A 15,683-nucleotide genomic window follows, 5' to 3' on the forward strand; every position below is an offset into this window, starting at 1 on the left:
AAATTAAGGCATGGTCAATTGTCTCCAACTCACCATGGTCAATTGTCTCCAACTCACCATTACAATTAGGATAATGAACCGAATCAAGATTACTACATTTTCTATCAATTTCCAAGCGAACATGAAGCCTCTTTAGCCTTGATCATAAAAACAAAGATACCAATTATTCCTGGTACCAGTCTGTTCCTTAATGGCTCTGCTGCTGATATATCGTTCATCTTTATAATATAAGACATCGGTGTGTTTATTTGGAACCTTTTCTTTCAAATAGGCTAATAGGTCTTGAAGCAAAAAGTTGCTCACGTCAACACGTTGAATGACACACAAATGGGTGTTGTGCTCGATTATTGTCCATGAGTAGAGAATAATGGAAATTTGTGGTAGAATGAAGATGTGAATGAGTGAATAATGTAGAGAGTGAAAGATGTATAAATAGGGAAGTGCAAAAAAGTTTAATAATTTAATTGTAGTTAAAAATTTAATGTATTCCTTTTTGTAAGGCTAATATAGTTGACCAATATTCATAACATTATCTAAATCAATCATATAGTGTTTAAAATTTGAATTATTATTTATCACCAAGTGAAGTAAAGTATTCGTAAATAAATATCAGAATAGTCCAAAGAATATATACAGAATATGTCTTCATTAATATGAGATTATGTTTTTTTTTTTGTTTTTTTTTTTTTTGCGAAAAAGTTGAAATGTATTGAATGATAGATCTTCATCAAAACAATGAAGATACAATACAAGGTACAATGACGGAGACAAGCTCGGTCAACAAAAGAAACGTACAACATTGAAAGAAATAAACTAAAAACACAAAAGATACAACATTGAAAGAAATAAACTAAATGATTGACCGTTTGATTTCATCCAAGCACCAAACACAAAGATTCGATTGAGAAGAGGGAATGATATGTCTTTTGAGAAGGACGTCTTTAACGGGAATGCTATTACGAATTGATCATCGGATACTGAGTAAACCCCTTTGGAAGAACCTGACCACATAAGTTGATCGTTAACATCACTCAAAAACTGAACAGAGGCGATTAACAGTAGCAATTCATCCAACTTGATTGAGTTGTGCAAGAATAAAGGAAGGAATAAATAAGGTTCCAAAGTAGCTGAAGAGGACAAAGAGGGGGTGTTCGAAATTGCCAAATAGTAGCCATGGGGGTAGAACAAACCTCGTACAAAGAAGGATAACGATCTTTTAAAATTAAACCGTGAGCCCATGAATCGTGCCAAAACAAAACATTTGCACCGTTACCTAAAATCTACTTCCACATGTTTGACCCAATAATGCCTCGTAACAAATCGTCATGTTGTAAATTGATCAAACCTCGTCATGTAGGAGATAGTTGAGAAAAAAGTAAACAGGAAACATTATGAGTTGTTCAACAACTTTCACCATTATTTCTTGAATAGCAAGGAATTGTAATTGAAAACGATTCGCTAAAGCCCCGCCATACGACCTCTCGACTTATTACCGAGGCCACGGATGCACCATGAGGCTAGCCTCATGGTTTTGATTTGGTGGGTGGAGTGACCTCATCGGTCATGTTTTGCATCAATTCTCCAAATTTTGCCATTTTTTCCTTAAAAGAAAGTTTTTTACCTCCAAATTGAGTTGGCGAATGTTTGTTATTCTTCAAGGTAGAGACTTCGCCAATGACATGATTGATTTCGCTTGAGGTATCAAACGCACCCGAAAGGATTGGAGCGTCATCAGGCCACTCGTTTGATATAGCTTTACCCTTATCTTTAACATTGCACACTTTGTCTTGATTAACAGAAGCTTCACAAGAGGATTCAAGATTACATCTAGCTTGTAATTTCTCACACGATTCCTTACAAGCAGTACCAATACACTGAGATATTTGGACCGTTTTAACAGGGCTTGCAGAATTCAGTTTAGAAACAAAGGTGTTTTCATTCTCAAAAACAACAGAATGTTTGACAGGAGGCAAGGTATGAGAGAGGTGTTTGGGAGAAGTATTGAAGAGGGTAGGATGGTCATTTAAATTGAGATTAAAGGGGACATGTGGCTGAGAAGAAGTGGGTGCTGTTTTTGACATATCAACTTTTCCATGTCAATTCCGTATCCCATGTTTTTAGTCTTGAAAAGAGATGTCTTAATCTCCTCCTCTGCTTTTTTCATGTCCTCTTTTTGACTTTTAATTGCTTTAGACACCTTGTCCAATGAATAATGTATCACCTTTGGAAAGGTATCCAAAAGAGGAAGGTTAGACTTTTGAGGCATTTTAAAATTCAAATCCTCCTCTTCATATATAACGTAAACTTCACCATCCTCTAAATGCTTTTCAGTTTCTGCCGGAACAAATTCCGGTGCCGGAGATTTATTTGGGACTTTACTTGACTGCTCATTGAACGAATTATACGCATCCTGTACCATCTCATTGAATTCTTCAACAATAACACTATCAATCGTTTCAATTATGTCTTCTTCAAAGACCTCTTCGACCCATAGCTTACAATCAAATTGATTTTCGATTTTGGCTTGAACAAACTGACTAATTAGACCAGGTTCTTCGGTTTCAATGAGGGCGTGCAAAACATCTGGTCTTTGTAAATTGTTAGACATGGTATCGATATGTAAAACCCTTCCAAACACATTGGCCGCTACGATGGTACAATTAGATGAACAACAATTAAAAGGGATACCTTTAATTGCAAGTTTAGTGATTCTAGAGAACTTGTTCTTGTAATTGATCATTGAAATGACTTGAATGAATTCCATTGTGCTAAGCGTTGGACCCATTGTCATACGCTTGAAGCTCTCTTCGTCTTTGCAACGAACAATGTAACCATAAGATCCCCAGGTAGAGATGGACTGAATAGCAATGAATCTACTTTTCAACCAATTAAAAAGTTTCATAGGCTTGATGGGGGCCTTGTCTACGATAAGAGCCGTTAGGTTTAGACAATCGGTGGTAACTTGATTGATAGATAAGTAGACGAAAGGAGTTGAAGAGTTTGAATGGTTCAAATTGGGATCTTGAGGGGTTTTAAAAACAGGCTGTTGTACATTTATTTTTGGTAAAGCTTTGGTGTTCAACTCTTTCTTGGCGAACCCAACAATTAGCGAACGGCCATTTAAGGATTTACCATTCATCTCCTGAATGACTTTTGTGGCTTGATTTAGGTTTTGGAATTTAACAAAAGCGTACGATCTATCCTGTTTCCAGGAGATACCCTCAATTGAACCAAATCTGCTCAAAGTGTTATGGATAATGTTAGGGTTGGTGAGCTTTGATAAACCTCCTAAGAACAAGGTCGATTTCTTAGTGAAGGAATGTGTAGCAGTTTGATTTGGTGTTGAAGATTGGTTGTTGAATTGGTTTTTTAGTGGAATTGAATTTGGGTAAGTGGGTTGAAAGTTTTTTGGAAGATGTACGGATTGAGAGAGAAAAGGAGGGGCCATTACTGTCGACCTTCAAATATAATGCTCTACTTATGAGATTATGTATATATCGACCATTCTATTAAGCTGTTGAGTGTAAATAAATGATAAAAGGTATTGTGCCTCGACCATTCAATCATATTTTGTAATATGTTTTGAAATCATTACTCCATGTATAGTAAAAATATATTCCTAAAATAAAGAAATCTCTTTAAAGTATGCCCATATTGATGATATATATATGGAGATTCTGGTCAACTATCTATATAAGTAAATTTGATTTTCAATTCATGCCTGCTCTTTTTTTCTTAATTTACGATATTAGGGGTATTAAAGTAATTAAACAATTAAGGTAAGTGATTATGAGGTCATTAGTTTGATTAGGAAAATTAGATGGTTAAGATTAAGGGTTAGAATCACAATGGAAGGCTAGGATTAGTGCTTGTTTTTTGAGATGATCTATTTTTACTTTTGTTATTATTATATAAAAGAGATTTTTATTATCGTTCTTTTGATTATTATTATTATTATTAGGTTGTAATTATTAGTATTATTAATTAATTAACACTCACTATTATTATTATTATTATTAAAATTTTAGTTATTATTATTATTATTATTAGTATTATTGTTATTATTAGTGTTATAATCATTAAGTGTTATTATTTATCATAAATTATTAGTATTATGATTATAGTAGGTAAGTTATTACTAATGATATTATTACTAATGCTATTATTATTACTAAGAATTAATATTTAGTATTATTATCATTAAGATTATTAGTATTAATAATTAAAGTAAGTATTGTTATTAATATTAATACAAGTGTTATTATTAACATTATCATTATGAGTATCATTATTAATGAATTACTACTAAAATTATTATCATTAGTAATAAATTGGTTAATTTTATAGTTACTACTAATATCAGTATTATTATTATCATTATCATTAATACTAAAAGTATCATTAATTTTTAAATCTATCATTTTATTAAAAACTATTATTATTATTATTATTATTATTATTATTATTATTATTATTATTATTATTATTATTATTAAGAATATTATTAGTAGTATCACTATTACTAACATTATAAATATTATTAAAACTATCTTTTTATATAAAAACTTTCATTTTTGTATTATTATTAAACCTAATAGTATTATTATCATTATTTTAACATTTTCATTAAATTAACTAACAGATGATATTCATATAACAATATATTTGATACACATAACTTAACAAAAATTTAATATATTTTTTATATACAAAATGAATATAAGAAACATATGTATTTTATCAATATAAAAAGAATATAATTAATAAATTCATATTTGTTCGATTACAACCATGTATGTTAATAAATATACAAATGATATAGGTTCGTGAATCCGAGGCCAACCCTACACTTGTTCAATGTCGTCATATGTATTTTTACTACAAAATACATTAGGTGAGTTTCATTTGCCTTTTTACCCTTTATATTTTTGGACTGAGAATACATGTGAAATTTTTATAAATGTTTTTAGAAATAGACACAAGTAATTGAAACTAAATTATATGAGTGAATGATCGAAGCCGAATATGCCCCTTTTGCTTGGTAACCTAAGAATTAGTAAACCGATCTACTAATTGACGCGAATTCTAAAGATAGATCTATTGGGCCTAACGAACCCCATCCGTTGTAGCGGATGCTTTAGTACTTCGATGTTGTTTTATCATGTCCAAAGGATTTCCCGGAATGATAGGGGATATTCTTATATGCATCTTGTTAATGTCGGTTACCAGGTGTTCACCATATGAATGATTTTTGTCTCTATGCATGGGACGTATATTTATGAGAACTGGAAATGAAATTCTTGTGATCTATTAAAATGATGAAAATGATTATTTATGTTAAACTAATGAACTCACCAACCTTTTGGTTGACACTTGAAAGCATGTTTGTTCTCAGGTACGAAAGAAATCTTCCGCTGTGCATTTGCTCATATTAGAAATATTACTTGGAATCATTCATGCCATATTTCAAAAGACGTTGCATTCGAGTCATTGAGTTCATCAAGATTATTATTAAGTCAATTATAGTTGGATATATTATGAAATGATATGCATGCTGTCAACTTTCGATGTAAAGCAAGTTTGTCTTTTAAAAACGAATGCAATGTTTGTAAAATGTATCATATAGAGGTCAAGTACCTCGCGATGTAATCAACTATTGTGAATCGTTTATAATCGATATGGACTTCGTTCAGATGGATTAGGACGGGTCGCTACACAATGTTTGTAAAATGTATCATATAGAGGTCAAGTACCTCGCGATGTAACCAAATGTAATGTATTCGTCCAGATGGATTAGGACGGGTCATTAAAAAATGAGGTGCTAATAATCGATTGAATTGAAAGTTACATATAATAGCCTTTTATCTCTAGTAAAAAGATGGGAAAGTCTCATTAAAATTAGACCTCTGAATTGAGGAATATAAGTTTAGATTTTATAAAAGGTTGCTCTCTATTAACTGATTTGCTTTGTGCTAGACAGTAAGTTGCTAATTAACATGGTACATACCATTTTAGTTCTTTAACCAACCAAGTGCATCTAACCAAAGATTGAAGTAAACTGTTAAACATGTTTGCTAACATTAAAATGTGTTGAAAGTTATGAACTAACAAAATATCTTTATTCATTTAACTCAACAGAATATCTTTTCTATGTTATTTAACCTATTATGCCATAGTGATTTTTTATAATATAAAGGTAAACTTATAACAATTAGTTGAGAATTGCAAAACTCTGTTGCGCCATAGTGATTGCTCAACCTACCACATGCTAAGCAACGAATAAGATGCTATTTTTCACAAATATGAATACAATCTTCATAGAACATGATACCTTGCAAATGGAAGCTAATATGACCAACTCGAACCATCAAATCACTTGGGATATCAGTTGCAGCATACCTATACCTATAGCTATAATCATCATTGAACATTGAATATTTAATAAAGGTTGTTAACTGAAATAACTTGATTTTTAAGTTGGACAATTACATTTTAACTGGACAATAGAGATAGCGAAAAGTGGCGTCACGATTTTAGGTCAAATGCTTAAAATAACAAACATATGAAAACAGTCAATCAAAGGAATGTGATGATTTCTCACAGGCATTTCATCAAACACCTTCGGTGCATCTTTTAAATAACAACATTTGAAAACAAAATCAATTAAACTGCTTCCATACTCAAAGTATCTATTAGCCTCATTTCAAACACACACACACACACACACACACACACACACACAAACAATTATTCAAATAGTAGGGCAGAGTCATAGTTATCAGCTGTTAAAAATTAGACTAATCATAAGCTATTACTCAAATAACAGGTGTATAGCAAGTTGATTTCACCAAACAACAGATGAATCGAAAGCAACAAAGGGAAAAAAAATACCCTAACCTTTCAGAATCATTGATTGCTTCGGACGACCATAATCGCCTATCGACATCATCTCAGAAAGTTGATTGTAAAACTATTAGCAAAAAATCAAATGAAACCCTAATTTTCATTACAAACTTCAATCAGTTTAAAAATAATCATAATAAATCATAATTAAAGCCAGGCGACATCATCCGAGAAAGCTGCAAACAAATATCAGCAGGGAAATCGACTTAAACCCTATTTTTTGTCGAAAACTTACATCGGCGAAACAAAATACGGGGAGAGAAACGACAGCAACACCATGACCACCGCTAGAAATCAGCCGTCGGAGACGTTAGGATACCATCACCGGGGAGCGGCGATGTCAGCTAACCGGAATGAAGCCGGCGACGATGACAGGTGCAGAGGTATTCAGGTTGGTAGGTGAAGGATTGAAATGGGCTTGTAGAAACCCTAGGAGGGTATCCTGTTATTCTGCGAGTGGTACAACTGAGTAAAGAATAAGATGGGGTACTGTTAACGTTGGCCATTGGCTAATGAGTAGCTGACACTATATATATATATATATATATATATATATATATATATATATATATATATATATATATATATATATATATATATATAGTTTCTATTACTATTAACTATTATATAATTGATAGTTAAAAAATAATATTACATATGATTTTAAGTGGATAAAAATTAATACCTACCAATAAATATGAAATTAAATTAAATTAAATAATATAAAGAAAAATAAAATATGCAATTAACGAGTTGAGTTCAAATTTTTAAATAATAAACGAGCCGAGCTCGCGTTTAAGATTAAGATTGAGGGCAAAATATACACAAGACAGGAGGGGTGACTGCCCCACCTCAACTTTCACTTGTTATTAGCTATGTTACTTGTACGTTAAGTGGGATTAAAAGTAAAGTTCTTTATTTTGTAGTCCCACCTCAACTTTGACAATGTTATTGAGCAGAATTATAAATTTGTATGGCATTTTTTAAATGGTAATTTTATGTTTCTTTTCGTTTGCTAACTAGTTGTTATTTTCATATATAAATACACTCTTTCGCGTTTATAGTCTTACATTGTCTTCTTATTGGTTATTTAATGTTCTTTTATAAGTTAACCGCTAGTTCGGTTTGCACTTTATAAATTAATGGCCATTGCCCCCATCATTTAAAAATTTCAAGTTTCGCTAGAGCTTAAGATATTAAGTTCAAAACGAGCTATGCTCGAGATCGCTGAAATTTAAACGAGCCTAACTGAACTCGAGATCGGCTAGACTAATTTACACATAGTAAAACGTACGGAGTATAGAACTACATGTATCAATAATTTATGCGGAAAACACTTCGAAATTGTAAAGAAACAACAGAATAAAAATCATATAATCCTAGTCCATAGAACACAAAAGAAGACTTTATGCCTCAGATGTACATGCACATATGATATATCTAAATCTTGATAATAACGATCTCTAATAGGTGCAGGTGCGGTTCCCGATCAAGAACGAAAGAAGAAACCTAAGGTCCGGAAGATCCACGAGGGGGAGTTGAGAAAATTTAACGTCAAGGGGATTTGAGTGTATTTTTGTGTGTTCTCGATTATCGCCGTCCTTAGTTTTTGTTTGGATGTTTAGATCTTTTGATTTCGTTTTATCACGCTTAGAGTATGAGTTAGCGTGTAGCAGATGTGGCTTGTTTGTGTCTTTTTGTTGTTCGGCTCGATGGCTTTTCATTTGTATTTGTTCGAGACTTCAGCTTTTCGATGAGTGTTCTTGAGTTTTTATAGAAGTTCTAATTTTTTGCAAAAGAAAAAATATAAAAAATTCCCCAAAAAATATACATACAAAATTAATCTCTAATTCAAACAAGCATACATTAAAAAAAATTTGACACATAATTTAATCACATAATAATAACTTTTTTTATTAATATGGGTATCCAACTTATTTTACAAACTGACTAATCACAGGACACTAACGAGGGATTATCTGGAGTTGCATGGAATCAAACCCACAACCTCTACTAAAAGGATGGACCCTCAACTATTTCACCCCCACCTCGGTGATTAACATAAAAATATATATCATCTCAAGACGACGTGAATCTAATGGCTAAAATCGTATTTGGAAAAATCAAGAAAATCATCAGGATATTGACTTTGAATTACCTGTTTCTTCTCTGGTTTTGGTTCTGGTTTTTTACAGGCTTACTAAACATACTACAAATAGCACCACACCCAGAAACCTTTGGGGAAGGTGGGTCAATTGTTGCTGCAATATCCATGGTCTTATATGGTTTGGGTTCTGATATTTGTGGTTCCTTTTTCTCCTTTTCTTCTTCTACTTTTGGGTTAAGCTCCCCTGACAGTAACTTGTCATCCCAAACAAGCCCTGATGACCCTGATCTTCTGAAGGACAATTCTGACCTTGGTAACCCAGCCATCTCTCAAAATGAATTTTTTGATAGTGTCTTTGAGAGAGGTATATTAACATATATATGGGTGTCTTGACTCTTGACTGATATTAATTAATAACAACTATATAAAGGAGGGAGGGAAGGGAGGGAGGAGGAGGAGGGGGGGGGAAGAAAACTACAAAATGTGAATATGAAAATAGAATAAGATATCCTAAAGTTAGTTGAGAAGACAGATTTGAAACATGAATACAAACCCTACTAATATCAACCACCATGTTTAACTAAGAACGACTATAACGACCATTTTTTAGCGCACCAGAGAGCCTGAGAGTAAGGTGTTTTCACTCAATATATAACATTAATTTGTGCAAATTTATTTATTTCATTCTTAAAGCTCAGGACTTAAGTCTATTCAAATGCCATCATTTTGTTTGATCAAGTTAAGCATGGCAATACCAGCATTTCTTCTGTTTAATAAACAAATTATTATAAAAATTGATACAGCAAATAAGTAAGACATAATTCCTCCTACATTTATTTAACTAAAACTGGCTAGCAGGCCCATCTTCCTTTCATCAATCCTTTTGCTAAAAAGGATTAAAAAATAGAAAATAAAAACCATAAACTCACAAGCTGGACCCTTAAACAGGGTGTATTGCTTGCTTTCATTATAGGTTGTACTCGAAGTTCTGAAAAGAAGTTCGATTCGGACATAAACAAGTGTTCTTTCATGACAAAAATTATTACAATGTTGCTGGGAGTCAAACTCACCGATCCATTAAAACTTGTAAACCATTCCTTCTGTGTATCCAAGCTCTTTAAGTACACCGCTCACCTGCAAGAATCCATTAAAAATGCAAATTGTAGTTGAAGCCAGTCAATAAACATAAACTAAACCACAAAAAACCGGTCCTCGTTACAAACCTCGCCTTGTGACCAATCTTTCGCCTTCCCCCCAGATATATGTTCCATCATTCCAGGTGGACCACACACCTGATACAATAAGCAGGTAAGAAAGTATTCTGATAATCAGACTATAAAACATTTGATGGCAGCATACATAACAGAACTAGCGTAAATGTTGAATCTTTATAATATGAAGTGGATCTAATAAGGATGAGATGATATATTACTAGTATAAGTGTATCGTCACTTGGTGCAGGTAAGCCTTTTGATGCCATATCCTTTGATATGTAACCTGTACCTCCAACCCAGTACTTTGATGGACTGTCAACAGTATAAAATACCTGCAGTTTTTAAAAAAAGTAAACATTTAAGGTCACAAAACTAGACGTAGCAAAAATAGGTGGGTTCTCTTAGACACAATTACTAGAGATATATTATAATAGCACTAAGTCTTCAGTATCTAAGTTAACGCTAGTATGCTCCTACTTTTTTGAAGGCGAAATATGGCGCTAAACAAATTTTCTCTGATTTTGTCCATTAATCTTTGTTTGTTTTTCAATTTTCAACGTATAATCTGCTAGCAAGGTCGTTTATATTGTAGGGTTCATGGTGATAGGGAAGAATTCGGGTGGAAAAAAGAAAAAAGGTGTTACCACGGTGCCATGGATGTGTTACGTAATCGTAAAATTGGGTTTGATCCGGATGAGAATTATCAGGAATATAATTTTGGGCATGGAACACAGATGGATTCATCTGCGAATGGTAGAGATGGGAAATCGTCTTCATTGAATGTTTCAGCTGATATACGATCCACGAATGTAACCCATGTAGAGGATGATGATGAAGATCATGTTAATGTGCACATAGCATCACTCATCAGATAGTGAGGTTCAAACAGATGAGTACAATTGGATTTGCATGGTCTTATGGATAGAGGATTGAATAATATCAAAAGTAATGTGAAGTCTGCTTTGCATCATGGGGAATGACATGCCGATTACAGAAGGATTGTAACCTTACAAGTTGTCTTATTCTAATGCTGTTACTGGTTCATCAGTTAATCGAAAGGTTAATTTTCGATTGATAGATCCTCCTGGAAACTTGGACAAAGATGATGATTTTGTCCTGCCAATTGAGTATGTAAGGGAAGCATCTGAGAGATATACGAATACTCTCTATGGATACTTCATTGAGAAACGTAATGCGTTCCCGGTAGTCCAAAATTATGTTTTAAATGTATGGAAATAATATGGTGTGGAAAAGGTTATGATGAATGCTAAGGACTTCTATTTCTTCAAGTTCTCTTCTGCGAAAGGTATGAATGTTGTGTTAAAAAGTGCCCCTTGGATGGTTCGTATTGTGCCTATTATTTTGAATAAAAGGTCCCTGTATATTTCTTTATCTAAAGAGGATTTGACAAAAGTATGTGTATGAGATAAGCTCTATGATGTACCTTTGGATGGCTTTACTGTGGACGGGCTAAGTGTTTCATTGCCTCTAAGATTGGTACACCGATGATGTTAGATTCGTATACAAGCACTATGTGCTTAGAATCCTAGGGTGGGGTAGACCTAACTATGCCCGAGCAATGGTTTAAATTTATGCCTTGTCGGATTTGAAAGAAACTATTAAAGTTACAACTCCTAGACTTGATGAAACCGGCAAAACTATGGATGTTGTCAAAGTGGAGTATGAATGGAAACCCCCACGGTGTTACAATTCTAAGGTGTTTAGGCACAACGATGTGCAATGTCCCAAAAAGATAGTGATAACGACTCCAGTGGTTGAACAACAGGATGAAGGTTCTAAGAATGTGCCAAAGAAACAGGCTAATAAAAAATACTTCGAAGGGATTTGCATTGGGAAAGCATAAACAAAAGTTTGTTTCCAAACCAGTGCAAACGGAGCACGCTGGTGAGGCAGATAAAGACAAGCTGGGTACGAATAATGCAAATGAAGTACTACAAAAAAAAAGGAAAGGGTGGTCCAAGTAATAGTGGTGTTATTCAATCAATAATGCGTTCGCTGCGCTGTATAAAGATCGTACGCTGAATTAGGAAGAGGATAGTGGTGTGGAAGAGCAAGAGGATGAAACTGCACAATTCGTGGGCATGAAATCTGGTTGGTTGTAGCTGGAAGGCCGCCGTTGTTTCATGTCGTGGCTAGGTGTGTCTTTGGTTGTTCTTGGTTTAGCTAGTCCTGTTTTGGTTTTGTAGATTCTAGCTTGGTTTGTGGTTGTTTGTGAGGCCACAAGGCGCGCTTGTGATCGTTGTTCTTATTTTTTGTCAATTTTTATTTTTTGTAAATAATATTTACCCAGTAAAGCATTTACACAAAAAATTCTAATAGCACTAAACTAATATATGCAGTGAAGTAATTTAATAGTAGGTTGTATGATTACTATTAGACATACACTTTTGGAAAACGTTGACCTGTTCAAACCATTACACCTGCTTCATTTATTAGCTAATTTTTCATTAATTAACTATGAATGGTATCAAGTTTACCAGTTACATATAAACGTAACCAGTAGTTTAATCAAAAAACGGGTAAAACAGCACCACAACTACTGTATAAATGACACATTGTTTTCAATTGTTAGAAAAATAAAGTTAGTACCTTCAAATTGGGATGGCTAGCAGCAAGCATATCAAGTTTCTTTTTTAGCAGAATGTCATCAGGAGATACGTTCGCGTAAATCAAAGATACCTGAATATGGATCATATCATATCATAACACATATTAAATGAAAAGGCAATACAATACAGCTTATGATGAATTACAAGAGAAAAATTCCTCACTTTAGTGTTATCATCAGGATTCTTAAGAATCGCTTCAATAACCTGAAGCATTGGAGTGATTCCTGACCCACCAGCAATCTGCGCAGAAACAATATGTTAGTATTTTACACAACGCATTTTATATCATCAACAGATTCTGAAAAGCCCCAACAACATTAATAATAACTGACTACTCTCACCATGCCAATGTGTTTCTTCATATTGGGAGTATATCTTATCTTCTCAATGGGTCTGCAGGGATCCAATATGTCAGTTGTAAGTAGATACACATATATGCGAGTGTAAAAATTAGCTTAAATGAATAGCTTTTACCCTTTTACTTCGAGCACATCACCAGGCTTTAGTTTGTCAAAATGTTGGCTCATTTTCCCTTCAGGATAGATCTGGCAAAAATCCGATACTTATCAAAATTTTCCAGGCAAGGATCAAGAGCAGTAGTCATCAGAAAAATATCATACCTTAATCATTAAATCAAAGTAACCTCTAGAATCTGGATCTGATATCGGTGTGTACCTAAAGATAGACATATCGTACGTAAAGCATCAATAAAAACAATATGCGATTAACTTATTTTTCTCCTTTAGTTACATGTGTACATAGAATCAAATGTTTCATCGTAGAGGATTGCCTAAGAACAAATTAAGAGCTTATAATTCAAGGTATGATATCAAGAAAGTTATGTATTCTTAATGCCTCACCCACAAGTCTACAACCACTAGTGTAGTTTAAAAGATTATATTTAAGGCATTTATGGAAATGTAAAACAAAAATTGCACCACAAATTAGTAACGTTAATATGAAACTTACGGACGGATAACATATTTCTTTTTCCCTTCCGCGTCTTCTCCCAATGGAGCCCTAAAAAGGAAAACAAAAGTCATTATGAGATGGCAGTCGATCTACACGAGAGTTGTCTTGTAAAGTTTCTATCAACAACAAAGCGTGTAACCAGTAATACGATTCTTTCAACAAACAGTGCGTTTACAAAAACTGCTGACACTAAAGTTACTCCGTAGAATCCTAAATGGTGTGCAGAAACTTACCTTGTAACGAGGCATGATGCAACATCAAGTCCTAATTTGAGATTTGGATCAAAAGAAAACCTGCAAGTAATAAAGCCGAAATATTTCACAAAATCAACTTCTAAGAACACACACAAACTTAGACTAAACGATTCATTTCAACATAGAAAACACTCAGTGTACAACCATATAATAAGTACAGCTTTTAATTATAAAATTGCAACTTTAACAATCAATTAATTTTAAACAAAAAATAATAATAATAACCGAGTAAGACAATTACCTGTACAAGTGAGTATTGTGGCTGACTTTAGCCTTCTCCTGAAGCTTAAATTCTACCCATTTATCAGAAATGAGGGCTGAAAACACAAAATTACTTAAGCTAGAGTTACTGGTAGCAACCAAAGAAGCATTTAATCAAGCAAGGTGATCAGTCAACTATTTGCTAACACAAACGAAATCCGAAGATTGAGGCGTGCTAAAAACACAAGTAATATTTACAAATAAACCCATAGCAATCTATCATGATGAAAAGAGAGAAATGCAACAAATGCATACCAGTTTTAGGACTTGTTTCCTCGTTGATTTGATCCAGGTGAGCCTGTCAGTAACAAAAACAATACAGTAATATTCAGTTATCTTAATTGGATCAACATCAATATTGTATTAGTAGTAGACACTTTAAAGTATAATCAAATCAAACATTCAAACAATCAGTTACTAAATAGCAGACACGTGAATCTAAATTCGAACAAATAGCTAAAAGTAGCATTTCGTATGATAACGATTCAGCTTCCAGAACAATTTCCACACATCAATTAAACCAAAATTACAACAAGATGAAGAAAAAGTACCAAATTCGGCTCGGAAAAGTAATAGAAATAGGAGATTCCACCGGAGACGGCAGCGATTGCACCGACCGGAAATTTGAAATGAGATTGTGATCGGAAAGCGTGCGAAAATGCAATCGGAGTTGATTTGCTTAATCGCATGAAAAAGGTTGACATAGTCAGAAATGGAAAGATACGATACGAGTGACGGAAGTGTGAGATTTAGATTTTGAGGGTTTTTCGCTAAATCAAGCCCTTTCGATTTTCAGAGTTGAGGGAAGAATGTAGTACTCAGTAGTAGAATAATCGTCTGTGATGTAGTCCATTGTAACTTTCGTATATTTTATTTACTATTTCTAAACCTAACCAATGGAGGACCCGCAAATTCGCGGGACTATATGAGTGTTTGTAAAGAAATAACGTTCATTTTAATATTTATGAAGATTTAGCAAATTTGACACCGTCTTCCCAGCATGCGACGGTCTAATTGTATCAACAGGTTAGTTACTTTTGTGTATGTGAGAATTACAATTCTTACTGGAATCAGCGTACTGATTCGATTGTGTTGCTCCAGGAACAGGCAAATATTTGGTAAACTCCTGTAACAGGTCTGACTCGTTATGAAGAAGAGCAACAACCTTAAATAGATAGCAATTGGTCAAGATAAATAAAAACCACCAAGAATATATGAAGATAATAAAATACTTATAAATAACAAACCTCCTGGCGAACTTCATTATCATATTTACTTCTTGTTCTGTGCATATTCAAATTATTAAGAAAAGATTTGTAGACACGATCATAACGTCGAAATC

The 15,683-nt window shown here is 33.5% G+C and overlaps 2 protein-coding genes across 2 annotated transcripts; both read right to left on the minus strand.

Moving 5' to 3' along the window:
- Positions 1-8,742: 8,742 nt before the first annotated feature.
- On the minus strand, positions 8,743-9,336 carry LOC139843121 (MAPK kinase substrate protein At1g80180-like). Its single transcript, XM_071833195.1, has 2 exons — positions 9,062-9,336; positions 8,743-8,749 (listed from the first exon to the last, which is right to left on the minus strand). The coding sequence occupies exons 1-2, from the start codon at positions 9,334-9,336 to the stop codon at positions 8,743-8,745; spliced, it is 282 nt and encodes a 93-aa protein (XP_071689296.1).
- A 346-nt stretch (positions 9,337-9,682) lies between these two features.
- Positions 9,683-15,159, minus strand: LOC139904229 (NADH-cytochrome b5 reductase-like protein). The gene is made up of 13 exons (XM_071886159.1): positions 14,893-15,159; positions 14,597-14,639; positions 14,322-14,397; positions 14,060-14,119; positions 13,824-13,874; positions 13,475-13,529; positions 13,329-13,399; positions 13,196-13,247; positions 13,017-13,094; positions 12,835-12,924; positions 10,443-10,556; positions 10,234-10,302; positions 9,683-10,144 (listed from the first exon to the last, which is right to left on the minus strand). The coding sequence occupies exons 1-13, from the start codon at positions 15,043-15,045 to the stop codon at positions 10,088-10,090; spliced, it is 969 nt and encodes a 322-aa protein (XP_071742260.1). The 5' UTR covers positions 15,046-15,159; the 3' UTR covers positions 9,683-10,087.
- Positions 15,160-15,683: the final 524 nt, after the last annotated feature.

The sequence above is a fragment of the Rutidosis leptorrhynchoides genome, chromosome 4, assembly GCF_046630445.1.
Source record: "Rutidosis leptorrhynchoides isolate AG116_Rl617_1_P2 chromosome 4, CSIRO_AGI_Rlap_v1, whole genome shotgun sequence".
NCBI lineage: Eukaryota > Viridiplantae > Streptophyta > Magnoliopsida > Asterales > Asteraceae > Rutidosis > Rutidosis leptorrhynchoides.